Genomic DNA, 15,598 nt, shown 5'->3' on the forward strand with positions numbered 1-15,598 from the left:
GTTCCTGAGCACCAAAACCAGCCTTTCCCAACCATTGGATCCCCAGATGTTGCTGGACTACAACTCCCATCAGCCCCAGCCAGCATGGCCGATGGCCAGGAATTTTGAGAATGGTAGTCCAGCAACATCTGAGGACCCAAAGGTTGGGAAAGGCTAACCTAAATGTTTTAGCTATGTGGGCCCCACACCGTAGTTTCCCCATACTGGTTTGTAGCTTGCTATCTTCTCTCTCTCTCTTCCCCCTGCCCATCCCCCTCTCCATCCTAAAATCTAGGAGTACAGGGACATCGTTTCTGATTCCTTATCAGGGCAAAGGCTGCAGCTCAGTGGTAGAGCCTCTGCTTCCTATGTTTGTTCCTATCTGGCTGATTAAACCAATAGCTTATTTCACTATATTGCCCACAGCGGAAACATTTTTGGAACCCTGCAGTTGTGGTTTGTGGGATCCCGAAGGGGTTGCGCCGGATTTGTTATGGAATTTCAATAGAACTGCACAACTATTTTGACGAAGGCTTTGCGGAGTCTTTGGAGCAGCGCCAGTCACTCCCGCTCTAGCCACAGCTGGTGTCTTCTTGCCATTGTTCAGCAGATGCTGGATATTCATGGGAGAAGTTTGTGCTACCTTATCTGAAATTCAAAATAGGTAGCCCAGAATAGCTTTAGGTAAAACAATAGGTAAAACAATATGACAGTTCTCTCCCCCCACCCAAGTCCAGCAGCAGCGATATATTCCAAATTACCTTGTTTGTGCTCAACAGCACAGACTGTGTCATTGCTATTTTTTTATTGTTTATAATTAAGAACTAAAAGAATACATAAAAATATAAGCATAATACATACAAGAAAAAAAAGGGAGATTTCAAGCTATTTATTTATTTACTGAATTTATACCCAGCCTTTTGGTCTGGAAGATATACAAGGTATACAAGGGTAGCTTGTAAAGATGGAAGGATCTGTCAGAATGCTGTCTCCCAGGCCGCCCCCCTGAACTTCTGAGGGTGGTGGAACTATCAAGAGGGTCCCCTCTGCTGATCTTAACACCCAAGAGGGTCTTTAGGGAAGGAGGCCGTCTTTCAGATAGTTGGGGACTAAGTCATTTAGGGCTTTAAGCACTAGCATGAGCACCTTGAATGGAGCTGTTTCAAAATAGGAGTTATAACAGCAAAATGGACCGACAGCCAGCTGCATTTTGGATCAGCTGAGATTTCCGAGTCATCTATGTGGGGCAGCCCCACATAGAATGCATTGCAATAATCCAGTCTGCAAGTATCCCTGACTCCAGACTCTTCCCATAACCCAACATGTACTAGAAAGTTCTTGGAGGTTCTTATCAGGTTCCCACCACATTCTGCCCTAGTTTTGCCCTCAGCTCCCGTTCCTGGCTTATTTTTTTTCCAAACCCAAAGTTGCCATGTCTATTCATACCATGACTGAGGACAGTCCTGAAACTCCAAGAAGGCAGGTCATGCCAGTGGTGTAGCTGGGATCCAGCATAAAAGGAATCATGCCTCCTATTGAAGCTGCTAACAATCCACCGTTCAGATAATGGCGACCAGGCAGCAGAAGAGCAGCAGAGCTTAATGTACCTAGAAAAATGATATTGAGATTTACCGTCGGGGTAGGTTAATATTTTGTTGCAAGTCTGGTGATTTAATCTGGGTGTCGTATGAGGGGGTCCCTTCCAGCCCCGTGATTCTTGATTGCAAGATTGAATTGAATTTATTTAATTCGGTCCAAGACCAGCAGTGATTGCAAGATTGAATTGTGGTCAGGAATAGGGTTAATGGAACTGGTGTGTCTGCTGGAGATGGTTTTGTTGGGTCTGGAAGAGTAGTCCACTATCCTGCTTCTGTTAAAGAGATGTCTTTCAATGGATGGGCTCTTCTGGAAGAAGAGCATCATTTGGGAAACAGGGCTTAGCTTCTCCTCAACCTGTGGAAGTGATGTCATCCAGGTGTCTCTGTGTATGTGTGTAAACAAGGTTGACAGACTGCCAAATTCTGGGACTGCATCCGAAAGGGACACAGAAGCTTTACTTGCTCCCTGTGACAATCTAGTGCTATGGCATTGGGGAGCAGCATCTGTTGCAGTATTAAAGCTGTGAACCCCTATCTTATGCTCAGTCTGTATCTACTGCTATGTGCCTGTGATACCAAGCAAAACACTTCCCCTCCCCTGGACAAAATGGTAAAAAAAAGCGTGATGCGTACACAGATGGGTGGGCAAACATATATATATAACTAAAAGCATATTTTTATATAAATAAAAAATAAGATGCTTTTTTTTGCAATAGTTGACCTTTGTTTTTATCGTACTTTTAATATTGTTATTCTGTGGTTGTTACTTTTAACATATTGTAAACAGCTTTGATGTTTTTAACAAAACAGCAGTATACAAATCATTTGTATAAATAAAAAATAAATACATGGGAGACTTAACCTTTTTTCAAGGCGACACTCGTGAGGCATGGAGGAGAGACGAGGAACCCGTTTCTGATCCAGTGTTTGACTTGCTATAATATGGTCACTTCTGGACTGCCACTATTTCCGTGTGGGATTCAATCACATAGCCAGCTCAATTATAGTTCATTTGGTGCTCTGGCGCAACAAATCCACTCCCCCCCAAAAAAAATATTCTGACTTTGTGTGATCAGGAAAGTGCAGGAAAATGCACAGGAATGTGTGAGAGAACCAATGCTTGACACAATGTCATATAACCTTTCCAAATATGAATCAGAATGACTATTAAACAGATAGCCAATGTCATCTAACCTCCCCACAAATCTTGTGCAAACAAATCAGGATGAAGGCCCAATAAACACTTCCACACTATATATTTATTTATATTATAACCTTTGAGAGAGTCTGACGGGTGAGTCTGACACTGTCTCCACATTTTTTGTTTTCTCTTTAATTTTTATCTTGTGGTTTTTATTATTATCTCCCCATATTTGTACTCATATATATATATATATATATATATATACACATGTAGGTTTCTCGGTTTGTTTGTATATATATGCTTATTATATTTGATAGTATTTTATGTATTTTAAATAATTGTATTTTATGTATTTTAACTTACTGTTTTATCTTGTGTTTTTATTCTGTATAATTTTATTATGTGTGTGTGTGATTTTATTGTAAGCCGCCCTGAGTGCCCCATTGTGGGGTAGAAGGGCGGGATAGAAATAAATAAATAAATAAATAGTTTAAAGCACATCTAATGCACGTTTAAAGCACATGATTCCCCCCAAAGAATCATAGGAGTGGTAGTTTGTTAAGGGTGCTGAGAATTTGTAGCTCTGTAAGAGTAGTGCTTAGAGTCAGACTACAACCTGGGAGACCAGGGTTCGAATCCCCACACAGCCATGAAGCTCACTGGGTGACCTTGGGCCTGCCGCTGCCTCTCACCCTCAGAGGAAGGCAATGGTAAACCCCCTCTGAGTACCACTTACCATGAAAACCCTATTCGTAGGGTCGCCATAAGTCAGAACTGACTTGAAGGCAGTCCATTTCATTTTCCTCCAAGGAACTCAAAGTGGTATACAAGGTTTCCCCCTCTGCATTTTATCCATAAGTCGGGATCGACTTGAAGGCAGTCCATTTCCATTTTCCAAGGGGAAACCACAGTCCCTAGGATTATTTGAGGGAAGTCGTGCTTTAAATGTGCATTGGATGGGCTTTAAATGTATGGTTTGAATCTGCCCTTTGTCTGTAAGGAACCCATATGTTATGCAAACTGAAGCTGCCAGGAAGCTGGGCTTACACTTCTAGTACAGAACCTGGCATTGCTTCTATTTAAATATTACATTGGTCTTCATCCTAAGCAGTTTCTTCCAAAACAGAGAAAAATGACATTAGTCAGGATTACTTTGGCCCACAGTACAAAGGAAACAAATCCTCTCCCTTCCCCCCTTATCCTGATGTTATTGGACTACTGGAAATGTTGACTGGGGCTGATGGGAGTTTGAGGGAGTCCAACAACATCTGGAGGGCCACAGGTTCCCTACACCTCTGTATGGAAAATGTACCAATCAAGATTGGGTAACTGGACAAGGAATCCCTTTTCTCTGGTCAAATGAGTCAAAATGACCAACCAGAACTCCTAATATCAGGAGCAAAGAAGAAGGGAGTTAGTTGGACCAGAAGAAGGGAAGAAAGAGGTCATGAGCCACATGCTGTAAACTGCCCAGAGAGCTTTGGCTATGGGGCAGTATATAAATAAACAAACAAACAAACAAACAAAGGGATGTACCAGAATAGTATAACATAGAGGGACGCTATTTGACTAGGACAGCCTTCCTCAATCCATTGCCCACCAGATGTTGTTGGACAATAATCCTCATCAGCCCCAGCCTGCAAGACTAGTGGTTAGGGGTGATGGGAGTTGTTGTCTGACAACATCTGGAGGACACTAAACTGGGAAGGGCTAGACTATGGCATGCATACTAGGGACTGTCAAGTAATATCCACTATTCTAAACTCTAACTATGCTTTTGATTACTACTCCCACAATCCCTGATCATTGTCCATGTTGACTGCAACTGATGGGAGTTGTAGTCCAGTCAGCCCCAGTTAGCATGGTCAATGGTCACAGATGATGGGAGTTATAATCCAAAACATCTGGAGGGCACCAGGCAGGGGATGGCTATCCTAAACATTTGGAACATCCTAAAATAAACAGCAACATATATTTCCAGGGAACTCAGAACAGTGTATGTATCCCTCATTTAGATCCTCACAACAACCCTGTGAGGTATCCTAGGCTAAGAGAAAGTGATTTGTCCAGTAATTTTCATGAGAGGGAGATTTGCCAAGTAATCTTTACAAAAGGGGGATCTGAACCCAGTCTAAGTTCAGCACTCGATCCGCTAGCCCATGCTGGTCGTTGTGCCTTCATGGCTCAGATAATGTCAATTTGTAATATCGTGACACTGCAGCTGCTCTGTACTTAATTTGCTGTATCCTAAACTGCTATTTACTAGTTCAGCAAGTCTTGGGACCAAGCCATAAGATCTTCAAAGTTCCTTTTTTGTTTTAAAGAAAAGGCTGGCAACAGTCCTTATGGAAATTCAGTGTGAACAGTTTCTAACTCTTTAAGAGCCTTTGGCAATCCTAGCAGAAGCCTGTACTGCATAAGTTTGGGTGTCTAAACCATGGAGAAGCATACCTTGCAATTTTCCATATGCAACTAAAGAACCACTGAATGTTACACCCCCAATATAGGTGCCCAAGTAGGCCACAGTTTTGAGAACATTAGCAGATGGGTGGACATCAAGGTGTGGATATTCGATCATGTACTCAGCAATGCACGTCAGAACTGCTGCCAAACCAACCAGACTGTGAAATGCAGCAACAAGCTGTGGAAGATCAGAGATTTCAATCCGTTTCGCAATGGTGAGACCTGCAAAATGAAATGATTTAGATCCAAGTTTTTTTTTAAAAAAAAGTTATATTGTATTTCATACCCTCCCAAAAGTATAAACAGCCGGTTAAGTAACAAAAGGCTGTTTATTGTCTTATTTTCCCTTTTTTTTTGTGCAAAGAGAAAAGAAAAATAATAGGAAATTACAACCTTATTTTAAGTCTTCAAAAAAAAAAAAGGATCACAAGGACCTTTCAAGGCAACAACGACTAAAGAATGCAGAGGAAAAATGGGATGTCAGAGTCTCAAGCCACAACCTCATCCAAGAGAGGTGCGGGTATGAAAGATCTGTAGCCATGGAGATCTCAATTCCAAGATCCATTATGCCTGCAGACTGCATCAAAAGGAAAGTTGCCACAGAAGAGTTTATGAAAGGTCAAAGTATGGCATAAAATTGTGGCTTTCAAACTGTTTTTCTTCCTCCTGAGGAGTCGTGGGCTACCTTAGGAGCTTCACAGGGGATCATCGATAAGCAGATAAGTAATGACAAACAAGCTTCCCTGGGAGACCATTTCTCCACCATCCCCTTGGATAGAGGAGCATTGGCGCACTCTCTCCCAACAGATCTGGCCAGACCTGATCTGTGAACAATGTTTGCCCTGGAACAACACCCAGAATCCTCTGCAAAATGCCTGGGTTTCTCGGCAGACACGCCTGTGTGGACAGTATTTTCTGGAGGTAGGAATTTTGAAAAACACTGACATAAACAACCATACCCACTTCCTACCAATATTGTCTATTTCTACAATGAAAGCCCTGTTCCTACAGGGACATAACTATGATTCAAAGTTTGGAATAGACATGGGACTCTGTTGTTTAGAAAATGTATCATGGAATGCTGGGGTGAAACTGGAGATCTGGTTACCTAATACTGTGGGGGCTGAATGCCACAGCGCTAGGTTCTATTCTCTCCTGATCTCCTTGTACTGTTCAGGCTCAAGCTGGGCGGTGGATGCTTTTACTGAGTAATCACTCAAACAACTGCAGTTTTTCCACCAGCCTGTGCTAACTTCCAGCTGTGTAAAATTGTGAAGTGTAGACCACCACTGCACACTGAATTCACCCCAGACCAATTTTTGCATCCCATCACAGATGTTCAAAAAACTGCATTTGCCTAGAAAGCATAAACGGGTGGTTTTGATGTGCCCTCCCTGATGCATGCATGGAGCCATGGGTTCAAACCCAAGGGTACTTCTTCAAGCAATGTATATTAATTCATAATATTCAATAGTACAATACGCAGTGATGGCCTCTTGCTTGAATGGCTTTAAAAAGGTCTTTTTTGTTGTTGAAATGAGGTTGTACAGTACTCATGCCTTCTGATCCAGTGATCCCTTCCAGGTGCAGGAGAACCAATCCATACACACATCTCCCCTGTTTTCTGAAATTAATGGAAGCAATGAACACCCATGCCTGCAGGAGCTTTGTGTGCTTATCAGAGGACCCACAAGAAGTGGACTGGGATGATGCTCTTCCCAATTCTTGAAGACCAAGATGGATTTCTAAACTATTATTAGTCAGCCTTTTGAAAATGGCACATCAAGATTTGTTTGAAAGGGATTTCTCCCCTTGTAGAGAGATTTTCTGCATGTTAGTGCCAATGTGGGACTGAACACATAAATCAAAACTCCACACAAAACCATTTCAGAGGATGTTTCCAGGAATTTGAGATTCATGGGTACAGAATAGGTTCTCATTATTTTGTCCTCCGTTTACCTTCACTGAGGGATAATTCACACAACTAATTTTTTGAGGTGTAAAATATGCAAGTTGATTTTACAATTCAGTATGGATATGCTTGGGTGATTGCTGGCCTTGTGGGGTGCCAAAAGGACTTTGGGGAAGTAACATAACAAATGTTAATAAGCATCAGTGTCATGAAAACTAGTTTGTTTCACAGCAACTTGTTGCAAATTTGGTTCCAGATGAAATGCTTCCTATGTTTAAAACATACATCTCTTGCTTCTTCATTTTGTGCTTTTTCCTCTTAGTCAAGAGTGCCACCTTTTGGAGTTAAATATACCTCTGAAGTCCCCAAAGATTCGTTAGGATTCACGAATAGATCACCGATGCCTTGCTAGGTAGGTCATCATATTACTGGCAGCAGCAATAGTGCAAATTCAATTTGCATAAAAATACTGTCTTCCAGTACAGTGAACATGAGCATCAAAGGCTTTATTAACCAATGACAAGAATCAGCTGGTGGGTTTTTCTTTGGAAGCAAATTAATTTTTGTCATTTAGTTCAGAATACATACTAGCCAATTCATTTGGGCCAATTTGCACGTTGCTGTGATGCAGAAGAAGTGACTTCTCTGTAGCTTCAATCCTGTTTAGATGTGCAGGGTCAAAGATATTATGCCTTTGCACTTGAAGTGTTTTAATGTTTTACAGCACAATCCCAACCATGTCCTATTATAAGAAGAAGGGATGGGGGAGGAATTGGATTCCGTTCACATTTAAAGCCAAATCGATCAAATTTGCACATTGCAAAACAATGTAAAAACTGAAACATGGCAATCCTTCAAAAGTCACACAAAGTTCTCCAACCAGTGTTCGCAAAAATGCATAAGTTAGGGGAAAGTGTGCATAAAATGTCTTCTTGTTGTTGTTATGTGCCTTCAAGTCGACTTATGGAGACCCCGTGAATCAGCGACCTCCAGTAGCATCTGTCGTGAACCACCCTGTTCAGATCTTGTAAATTCAGGTCTGTGGCTTCCTTTATGGAATCAATCCATCTCTTGTTTGGCCTTCCTCTTTTTCTACTCCCTTCTGGTTTTCCCAGCATTATTCTTATAAAAATAAAATTATAAAATGTCTACACTAGTGAAAAAAACGCAAAAGAAATGTGTTGCATTAGGAGAAATTGCTTGCAAAAATGTGTACATTAGTCAAAATTGCATATTAAAATGTGGTTTTTTTAGCACTAAATGCTAAAGAAGTTTCATGAGGATTCTTTAAAGCAAAATTTGCAAATTGCTGCAAAAATGTGGAGAACTGAATTTAAGATTGGAAAAATGACAAACTGAGAAAACAAAAATTGACAGATCTTTCCATTCCTAGTAAGACATCCCATTGAATTTAATGAAGTTTGCACCCACCCAGGCAAATGGGGTTGGAATTGCAGCCTTATACTATGCATTTATGACATTTTTAGTTTGTAAACTGTAAACTGCCTGTGATTATTTGGTAAAATGCAGCATAAGAAAGCCCTAAATAAAATAAAGTCCTTGTGCATCCTGGATGCTAGATGATGGTTGCAGGAGCTACATGTTCCATATAAACTATTTGTTCCATACAAATATGTGTTGTTATGGGTTTTTTCCCAGTTCTCCTTCCTGTTCTACAAAGGCAACACTAAGGCTAAGGAAGAAGTTGGAAGTAGTGCCACCATCTGGTCTGACTGTCAGTTAGAAAGCAGGCAGGTGGGAGCTGGCTAAGAGCAGACGGAGGCTGGTGGGGCACTGGCCATTCACTCTAATGGACCAGCCTCCACTGCTTTGTACACAAATTGCAGTGGCTGGTGGCTGATGCAAAGAAATATCTGCCTGTCTATGCATGATCTAAGGTGCACATAGTTAAGGTCAGTCTGTTCGGGCTTGCAAATACCCTGAATTAAATGAAAACATGTCTTAGAAAACACAATAAAACAATATTCCCCCATATCTGCATATTTCAAGGGAAGAACAGCAGTGATTAGAGAGCTGCCTTTTGAATAGCTTGTCCACTGTTACTGAATTTGTCATTGAGGGAATCCTGATGATCTTCCAAAGAGCACCAGGAATTCCTTAGAACAAAGGATGAAAACGACTGATTTAGAACAATGAATGGGACTTACCCATGGTTCCACCCAAAGCCATGGCTGTAGACATCTGGGCCAGCACTTCCGGTGATGGTTTCAGAGCACCCAATGTAGCCGCTAGGCCACCAGCAACTCCAATCATTCCTAGAGAATTGCCAAGTCTAGAAGTACTCTGACTAGACAACCCAGCCAGTGCACCAACACAGCAAAGACCAGAGCCCAAATACATCATCTGAGAGAGAAAAACAAAAAAACAATCAGCATCCCAGGCAAAGTGATGAAAGCAATCAATTATGGTCCCAAAACTGGGACTGGCATCCCAATTCCCACACTGCCTTCTGCGCATCAAGCTGCAACATGTGACCTGTTTGGTGTGGGCAAAGTGAAAGGTGGCCAGAGTACCATATTTATTTATTTATTTATTTATTTACTTATTAAATTTATACCCCGCCTTATGGCCCAAAGGCCCTCAAGGCAGCTTACAAAAAACACGAACATAATACATCAATAAAACATAATACATCAATAAAATAATACAGTTCTCAAAATTAAATAACAATTCTCAAAATTAAATGACAAATAACATTTGCAGTAACTAACTATAAAATAAGGTGATTCCCGCATCATAACATAACAGTCAGCAAAAAAATAACATAAAAACAAAACAGAACAAAGCAGTAAAATATTAATTTTTATCTAACATAATAAAGGTAGGGTTAAAGTTAGTTCCTTATTTATGGAGAAATAAGAACATAAGAGTTTCGCTTGATCATGCCAAAGGCCCATCTAGGCCAGCATCCTGTTCTCACAGTGGCCAACCAGATGCCCATGGGAAACTGAGTTCAGCAGTGCTCTCCTCACTTGTGATTCTCAACAACTGATATTCAGAAACTGGTGGTAGAACATAGCCACCAAGGCTAGTAGCCATTGATAACCTTACCCTCCATGAGGTTGCTGAATCTTCTTTTAAAGCCATCCAAGCTGGTGGCCATCACTATTTCTTCTAGGAATTAATACTATAGTTCATGCACAGTGTGAAGTACTTTTTGTTTTGTCCATCCTGATAAGGCCAGCCCTGATTGACTGGGAGCCCTGCTCTGGTCTGAAGTCAGATTAATAAAACAAAAACAGAATAAAAACTGAAGCTAAAATGTGCCAGAGAGCACAAAGGAAAGGAGTGTTGGGTTCAGCAGGACTATCAGATAGAAGCAGTGGAGGCTGGTGGCTCTGATGTCGTGAGGCAGTGAATCCACTCTGGGTTATCGTCTGAATGGAGCACCTTGGTCAGCTCCTTGAAAGTTCAGACTAAAACCCAAAGCAGACTCACTGCCCCGCTGACATCACAGCCACCAGCTTCTACTGCAATGAAGGCTCCCTCTGAATTTTCTTAAAAGTAGGTCTCTGATAGGGGATTTTTTTATTTTGAAAAAGCTTGCTTTATCAGAATAGACAGTAACAAACAAAAGGCTGAAATAAAATAAATAAAACATCAGTGCGCGAATGTACAAATAAAAATAGCCTCTTCCTGTAATGAACACAATAAACAGTACTCCAGTTCATCACTAGGCCAATAAAATTAAAGTCTCTGTCTTCCTTTCTTCCATCTAGATCAAGGTTCCCCAGGTCTGGGCATAAAGTACCCCCCAGCAAGTCCCAGCACAATAGCTGCACAGGAACAGTCAGCTCGTCATCCAGACACATCTTTCCAGTTCTGAGGGAGGATGGCTTTGTTCCAAGCAATGAAATGATTCAATAAAGCAATGCCAAATGGCATACAATTTATCTGGCACTTCCTTACTCAGTAACACCCAAAGGTGATGTATCAATTATTCTGCCACTCTGATATAGGATTTGAAACCAGGGCTATCCTTGGTTTAGTTGGGACTGTTGGCATCATAGCAATAGTGATGGGCATAGATCCTTAATTCTGGTAAATCATTAAGGGTACTGTAAGACAGGGGTGGATAACCTCCAGATGTTGCTAGATTGAACTCTCATCATCCCTGTCTATTGGCCATCCTGTCTGGGAGTGATGGGAGTTGAGAGAACAATAATGTCTGAGGTACCACAAATTTCCCATTCCTCCTGTTAAGGTTCTGGTTAACAGCTGATATTTATCAGGAGTCATTTTTTGAATTAAGAAAATGGTAGTGGGGGTGTTATCTTAAGATAATGCTGCTGGTTCATTTTGTAATTTTCTTTTGATTTTTTTTAAATGTATAGTTCTCCATTTCTGAGAATTTATGTGAGTGGGAAAGTGGTTTACAAACCCTAAAACAAACAAATAAATGGACCAGCAAATTGGCTCTATCCAGTGTTTGAGCTGAGAGACAAACACATTATGCCTCTTCTCCAGTGCCAGCTCTAGAGGATGGCATGGTTGGGCATTTGCCAAGGCCCAAAGACCAGTAGAAGGCCCAAAGCATTGCTACCATTTCCATTTTTGCACAAGATCAGATGCAGCTGAAGAGAATTCTCAGTTTGCATGTCCCAGCTAGGGGGTGGGGCTGCTGTGCCTGAGGGTCCTTAAAATCCTGTAGCCAGCACTGCCCTCCTTCCCAGTTGAACAGCAAGAAGGGGGTGTCTTTGGTGTAAGGAACTTATTTGCTGGGACTGAATTGAGCCCCAGGCTATCAGAAGGCAATCCCCACTGGAAGGCTTTCAGGATCCCAGTCCATCACTGGTGAAAAGTCATCACTCAAGCAGCAACAAGTTCTGAAACAAAACTGTCTCCATTCACATCTTTTAATTCCCAACTTATATCTATCAATCCTATGACACCAGTATGCACACACTAACCACAGAATAAATTTGAGTAAATCCTCCCAATGTATTACACAGATATGAATACGCTTGTTGCTTCTCTACAATCATTGTTCTACAATTTTCTTCTTTTGTTTTTAATGAGCGTTTCATTGAAAGCCTTTAAATGTATACACAAACAAGTGTATTGTGCATGTGTGTGAATAACTGGGAAGAGGCTTAGGTGTTATCACATTCTCCCAGAGGAGGTTTACAAAGGAAACATTGATTAGCTCAAGACTAAAGTTTCTTAGTAGAACCATCCTTCCTAGATTTATTGTTTCTTCTACACCAAGTTTTATTTTAAAAAGTTTCAGCCATTGTCTTTATGTGTGGAAGAATTACAGATCACTAGTTCAAACACATTTTAAAGATGCCAACTTTGTGAGATCATTCTGTCATTTTTCTCTTACTTTGATTTTTTAGTGTTTTGATACACCAAAATGCTTTGAAATCCTTGCATAATAATGCATTTTATATGTAACATGTGGTGTTCTCCTTGTATGAGAAGCATTTGCTATAACAAATGTTCAGTGTTACCTATGTGGAAGAACCCCCCATATTACCAATTTCCCATTCCCCCAAAATGTTCATAAAAGTCAAACTGCAGAACCCTATTTGAATAATCCAGTCATCCCATCTTCATTTAAATAGGTCTAACCCAGGCTCTTTTTATTTTGCAACACAGAAATATTCAAGGTGGTTTTATGTCGTCATAAAATGTCACTAAGCCCTTCTTTTTCCGAAAAGGAAAGGCTAAAATAAACAATTTAAAGATTTTAAAAGCTTGCTTTTTCTTTTTTTGATAAATGATTAACAGAGCAATCCAAGCTGGCAGGACGAGTGGTGGGGGAGAAGGAACTGGCAGGAAGCTCTGTGGCATCCACTTGCCTTTCAGGAACTGACAGGCCAGCTGAACGCCGGTTCAGTCGGGAGCTGTGCATGGGAACCAGGAGGTAAAAGCTAACACCAACAAATACTCCCATTGCACTCCCAATTGAACGCCATTGTAACTATTTACCTACGTACATCTTTTTGTCGGTGGAAATTTTGGCTGGATCAGGACCCGCGGGAGTGCTCCAAAGGGCAGTTGGATATAGCAGAAGTCCCCTCCCCTTAGCTCCACCTATACCACACCCCTGGAACACCCCATTTCCAGGCCTTCTGCCGGCTTCCTCTGGCTCTCTGTCCACCGGACTGGGCTTCCCCGGCAGACCCCCAGCAGTACCACGGCTCAGCCGGAATGAGGGGCTTCTGCCAACAGAGCCTGGCAGAGCCCAGCAGTGCTGGGAGCCTGCCAGATCAGCTGGAGGTCTACCACATTCAACGGGCCTCAGCCCGGCGCAAATACAAGTTGGATTGCGCCCTAAGAGGTTGATTTTTGTCACACACAAAAATGTAACCATACCTTTAAAAAACTGCAAAATGCCTATTTATACAAAATACACAAAGCAGCAAAAATACAAAAGAAAGGCATGTATTTGTAATATCTTTATACTTCCCAGTTTTAACTTATTTGCGTAATCAACCTATGCTCTTAATGTTTAATAATGAAAATACTTCAATACATTCTCAGTTCTCCATTAATGTAATGCAATTCATAGTACCTAAGAGAAGTTACTCCCCCAACTCCTTTCCCTCCAACAGGTTAATTTTGCACTGTTTATCCTTTTTTGATCCCTCCACATAAAACAAAGAAATTATAATATTTTGAACAGGATTTTTATTTCAGTTATTTCCTTGATCTTTCCTAGTATTTGTTTTCAAAGCATCTTTAAACCTGTGATGGATGCTGTTCTAACTCTTTGGAGGAAGAGCAGGGTACAGATGAAATAAAATAATAAATAAGGTAGATTAATATGGCAGTAAAATATTTGTGTATGGTATAGATAAATTTCTGTTTTTGTAAACCACTTAAGAGGTTTTTATAATCAAGTGGTATATACATTTTGTTAAATAAAAAACAATAATGAATTTCTGAAAGTTTTCCCATAGTATTTATTGTAACGCACAATGCGCTTCTCAAATATGAATCTCAGAAGGCACTAGGCTCGGTTCTAGTAAGCGCTGCACGTCATCTTCCTGCTCTGTTTCTGGAAAATGATTTGCTGGCATCTGCTGTAGTCTACCATTCACCATTCAGCTTTGGCTCAGTAGATTCATCTGGATATTTAATAAACCAACAGGTTTTTTTATTATTATTGAACAACTCTCTTTATTCCATTACTTGATGGAGGGAATGATGGAAAGACTCTATCTAAATAGTCTAAATATCAGGTATCAAAATGCTCCAATGTTTTTTACTACAATAGCAAAGCATAGAATTCCAGTGAAAAACTCTCCTCTAAAGAGCTGTTTGGTAAAGCCACTGTTTTATACCTATTTAATTGGTGAATGACCTGTGTTCCAGAGATTTCATCAGATTTCTTTCCAAAGATGATTTTCTTCACCTGTTGCATTTCGAACATAAGGCAGTCCAATAAATAAAACATGTCATCCCATTTGCCCCCAGTCTTGTTTAAAGTAGTTTAAAGGACAGGCTGAAATCAGACATGGTATTTATTTTTCTCTCCTTGTTCCTCTGGGAAACGACAAACCTCAAGTCTTAGGTCAAGTACACACTTCATTTTCAGAAGCAATGGCATAATGCTGCCCATATGGAAAATGGAAATGGACTGCCTTCAGGTCGATCCTGACTTATGGCAACCCTATGAATAGGGTTTTCACTGTAAGCGGTACTCAGAGGGGGGTTACCATTGCCTTCCTCTGAGGCTGAGAGGCAGTGACTGGCCCAAGGTCACCCAGTGAGCTTCATGACTGTGTGGGGATTCAAGTCCTGGTCTCCCAGGTCATAGTCCAACACTCTAACCACTATGCCACACTACCTAACTCACTAACCGCAGTCCTCCAGTAAAGACAACAGTTCATTTGTAAATTAAGAATGTGCAGCAGCGAGATTGTCAGGGAATAGCCTTATTGTCAGGGAAATTCCCTTTTAAAACTTTAAACAAAAGGGGTCTTAGATATGCACTCCGGTATTGGGGGATACCTATCCTTCAAAGAAAAGAGCAGAAAACAAAAATTTTAAAGTGAAGAAAAAAGGTTGTGATGTGGCAGGACAGGCTGTGGCTGCAAACAAAGATCAAGAGTACACAGAGTACTTTCCCAATTATTTTTCCTTTAGCTGTGGCTTGAACTTTCCCGCACCAGGCATCATGACTGAGGGTGACCTCAGGCCTTATCTTATGTACAGTGTTATTGTGAGGATAAGGGAGAGGGAAATCCCTGTGTGTATGCCATCTTGAGCCCCTTAGAGGTCATCATCGCTGATGACTTTGTCACAGCCAAAGCCAGGAAAACATAAATATCTCATGAAAGAATGACTGTAGTGAATGGTTTATGTTTGAAAATGTTCTGTTTGATTCAAATACATTTATTAATTTGGATAATTTGTTTGATAACCTTAGGACTTATTTATGTTGTTGTTGCCATAAGTAGTGTATACTGTGTAGGCCCTTCCATTTTATGAGCTTTATGTCCCTTATCTCCCTAACCCAGCACTATTTTT

At 40.9% G+C, this 15,598-nt stretch overlaps 1 protein-coding gene across 1 annotated transcript in view; it reads right to left on the bottom strand.

Annotated features, from left to right (window-relative positions):
• Window positions 1-15,598, bottom strand: part of LOC133369969 (NAD(P) transhydrogenase, mitochondrial-like) — an 86,298-nt gene that overhangs the window by 13,040 nt on the left and 57,660 nt on the right. The window contains exons 14-16 of the mRNA XM_061595819.1: window positions 9,265-9,460; window positions 5,173-5,406; window positions 1,426-1,586 (exon numbers count right to left, since the gene is read on the bottom strand). Of these exons, the coding sequence (XP_061451803.1) occupies window positions 1,426-1,586; window positions 5,173-5,406; window positions 9,265-9,460 (591 nt within the window). The remainder of the gene's footprint in view (window positions 1-1,425; window positions 1,587-5,172; window positions 5,407-9,264; window positions 9,461-15,598) is intronic.

This window comes from Rhineura floridana, chromosome 14 (genome assembly GCF_030035675.1).
Source record: "Rhineura floridana isolate rRhiFlo1 chromosome 14, rRhiFlo1.hap2, whole genome shotgun sequence".
NCBI classification, from domain to species: domain Eukaryota; kingdom Metazoa; phylum Chordata; class Lepidosauria; order Squamata; family Rhineuridae; genus Rhineura; species Rhineura floridana.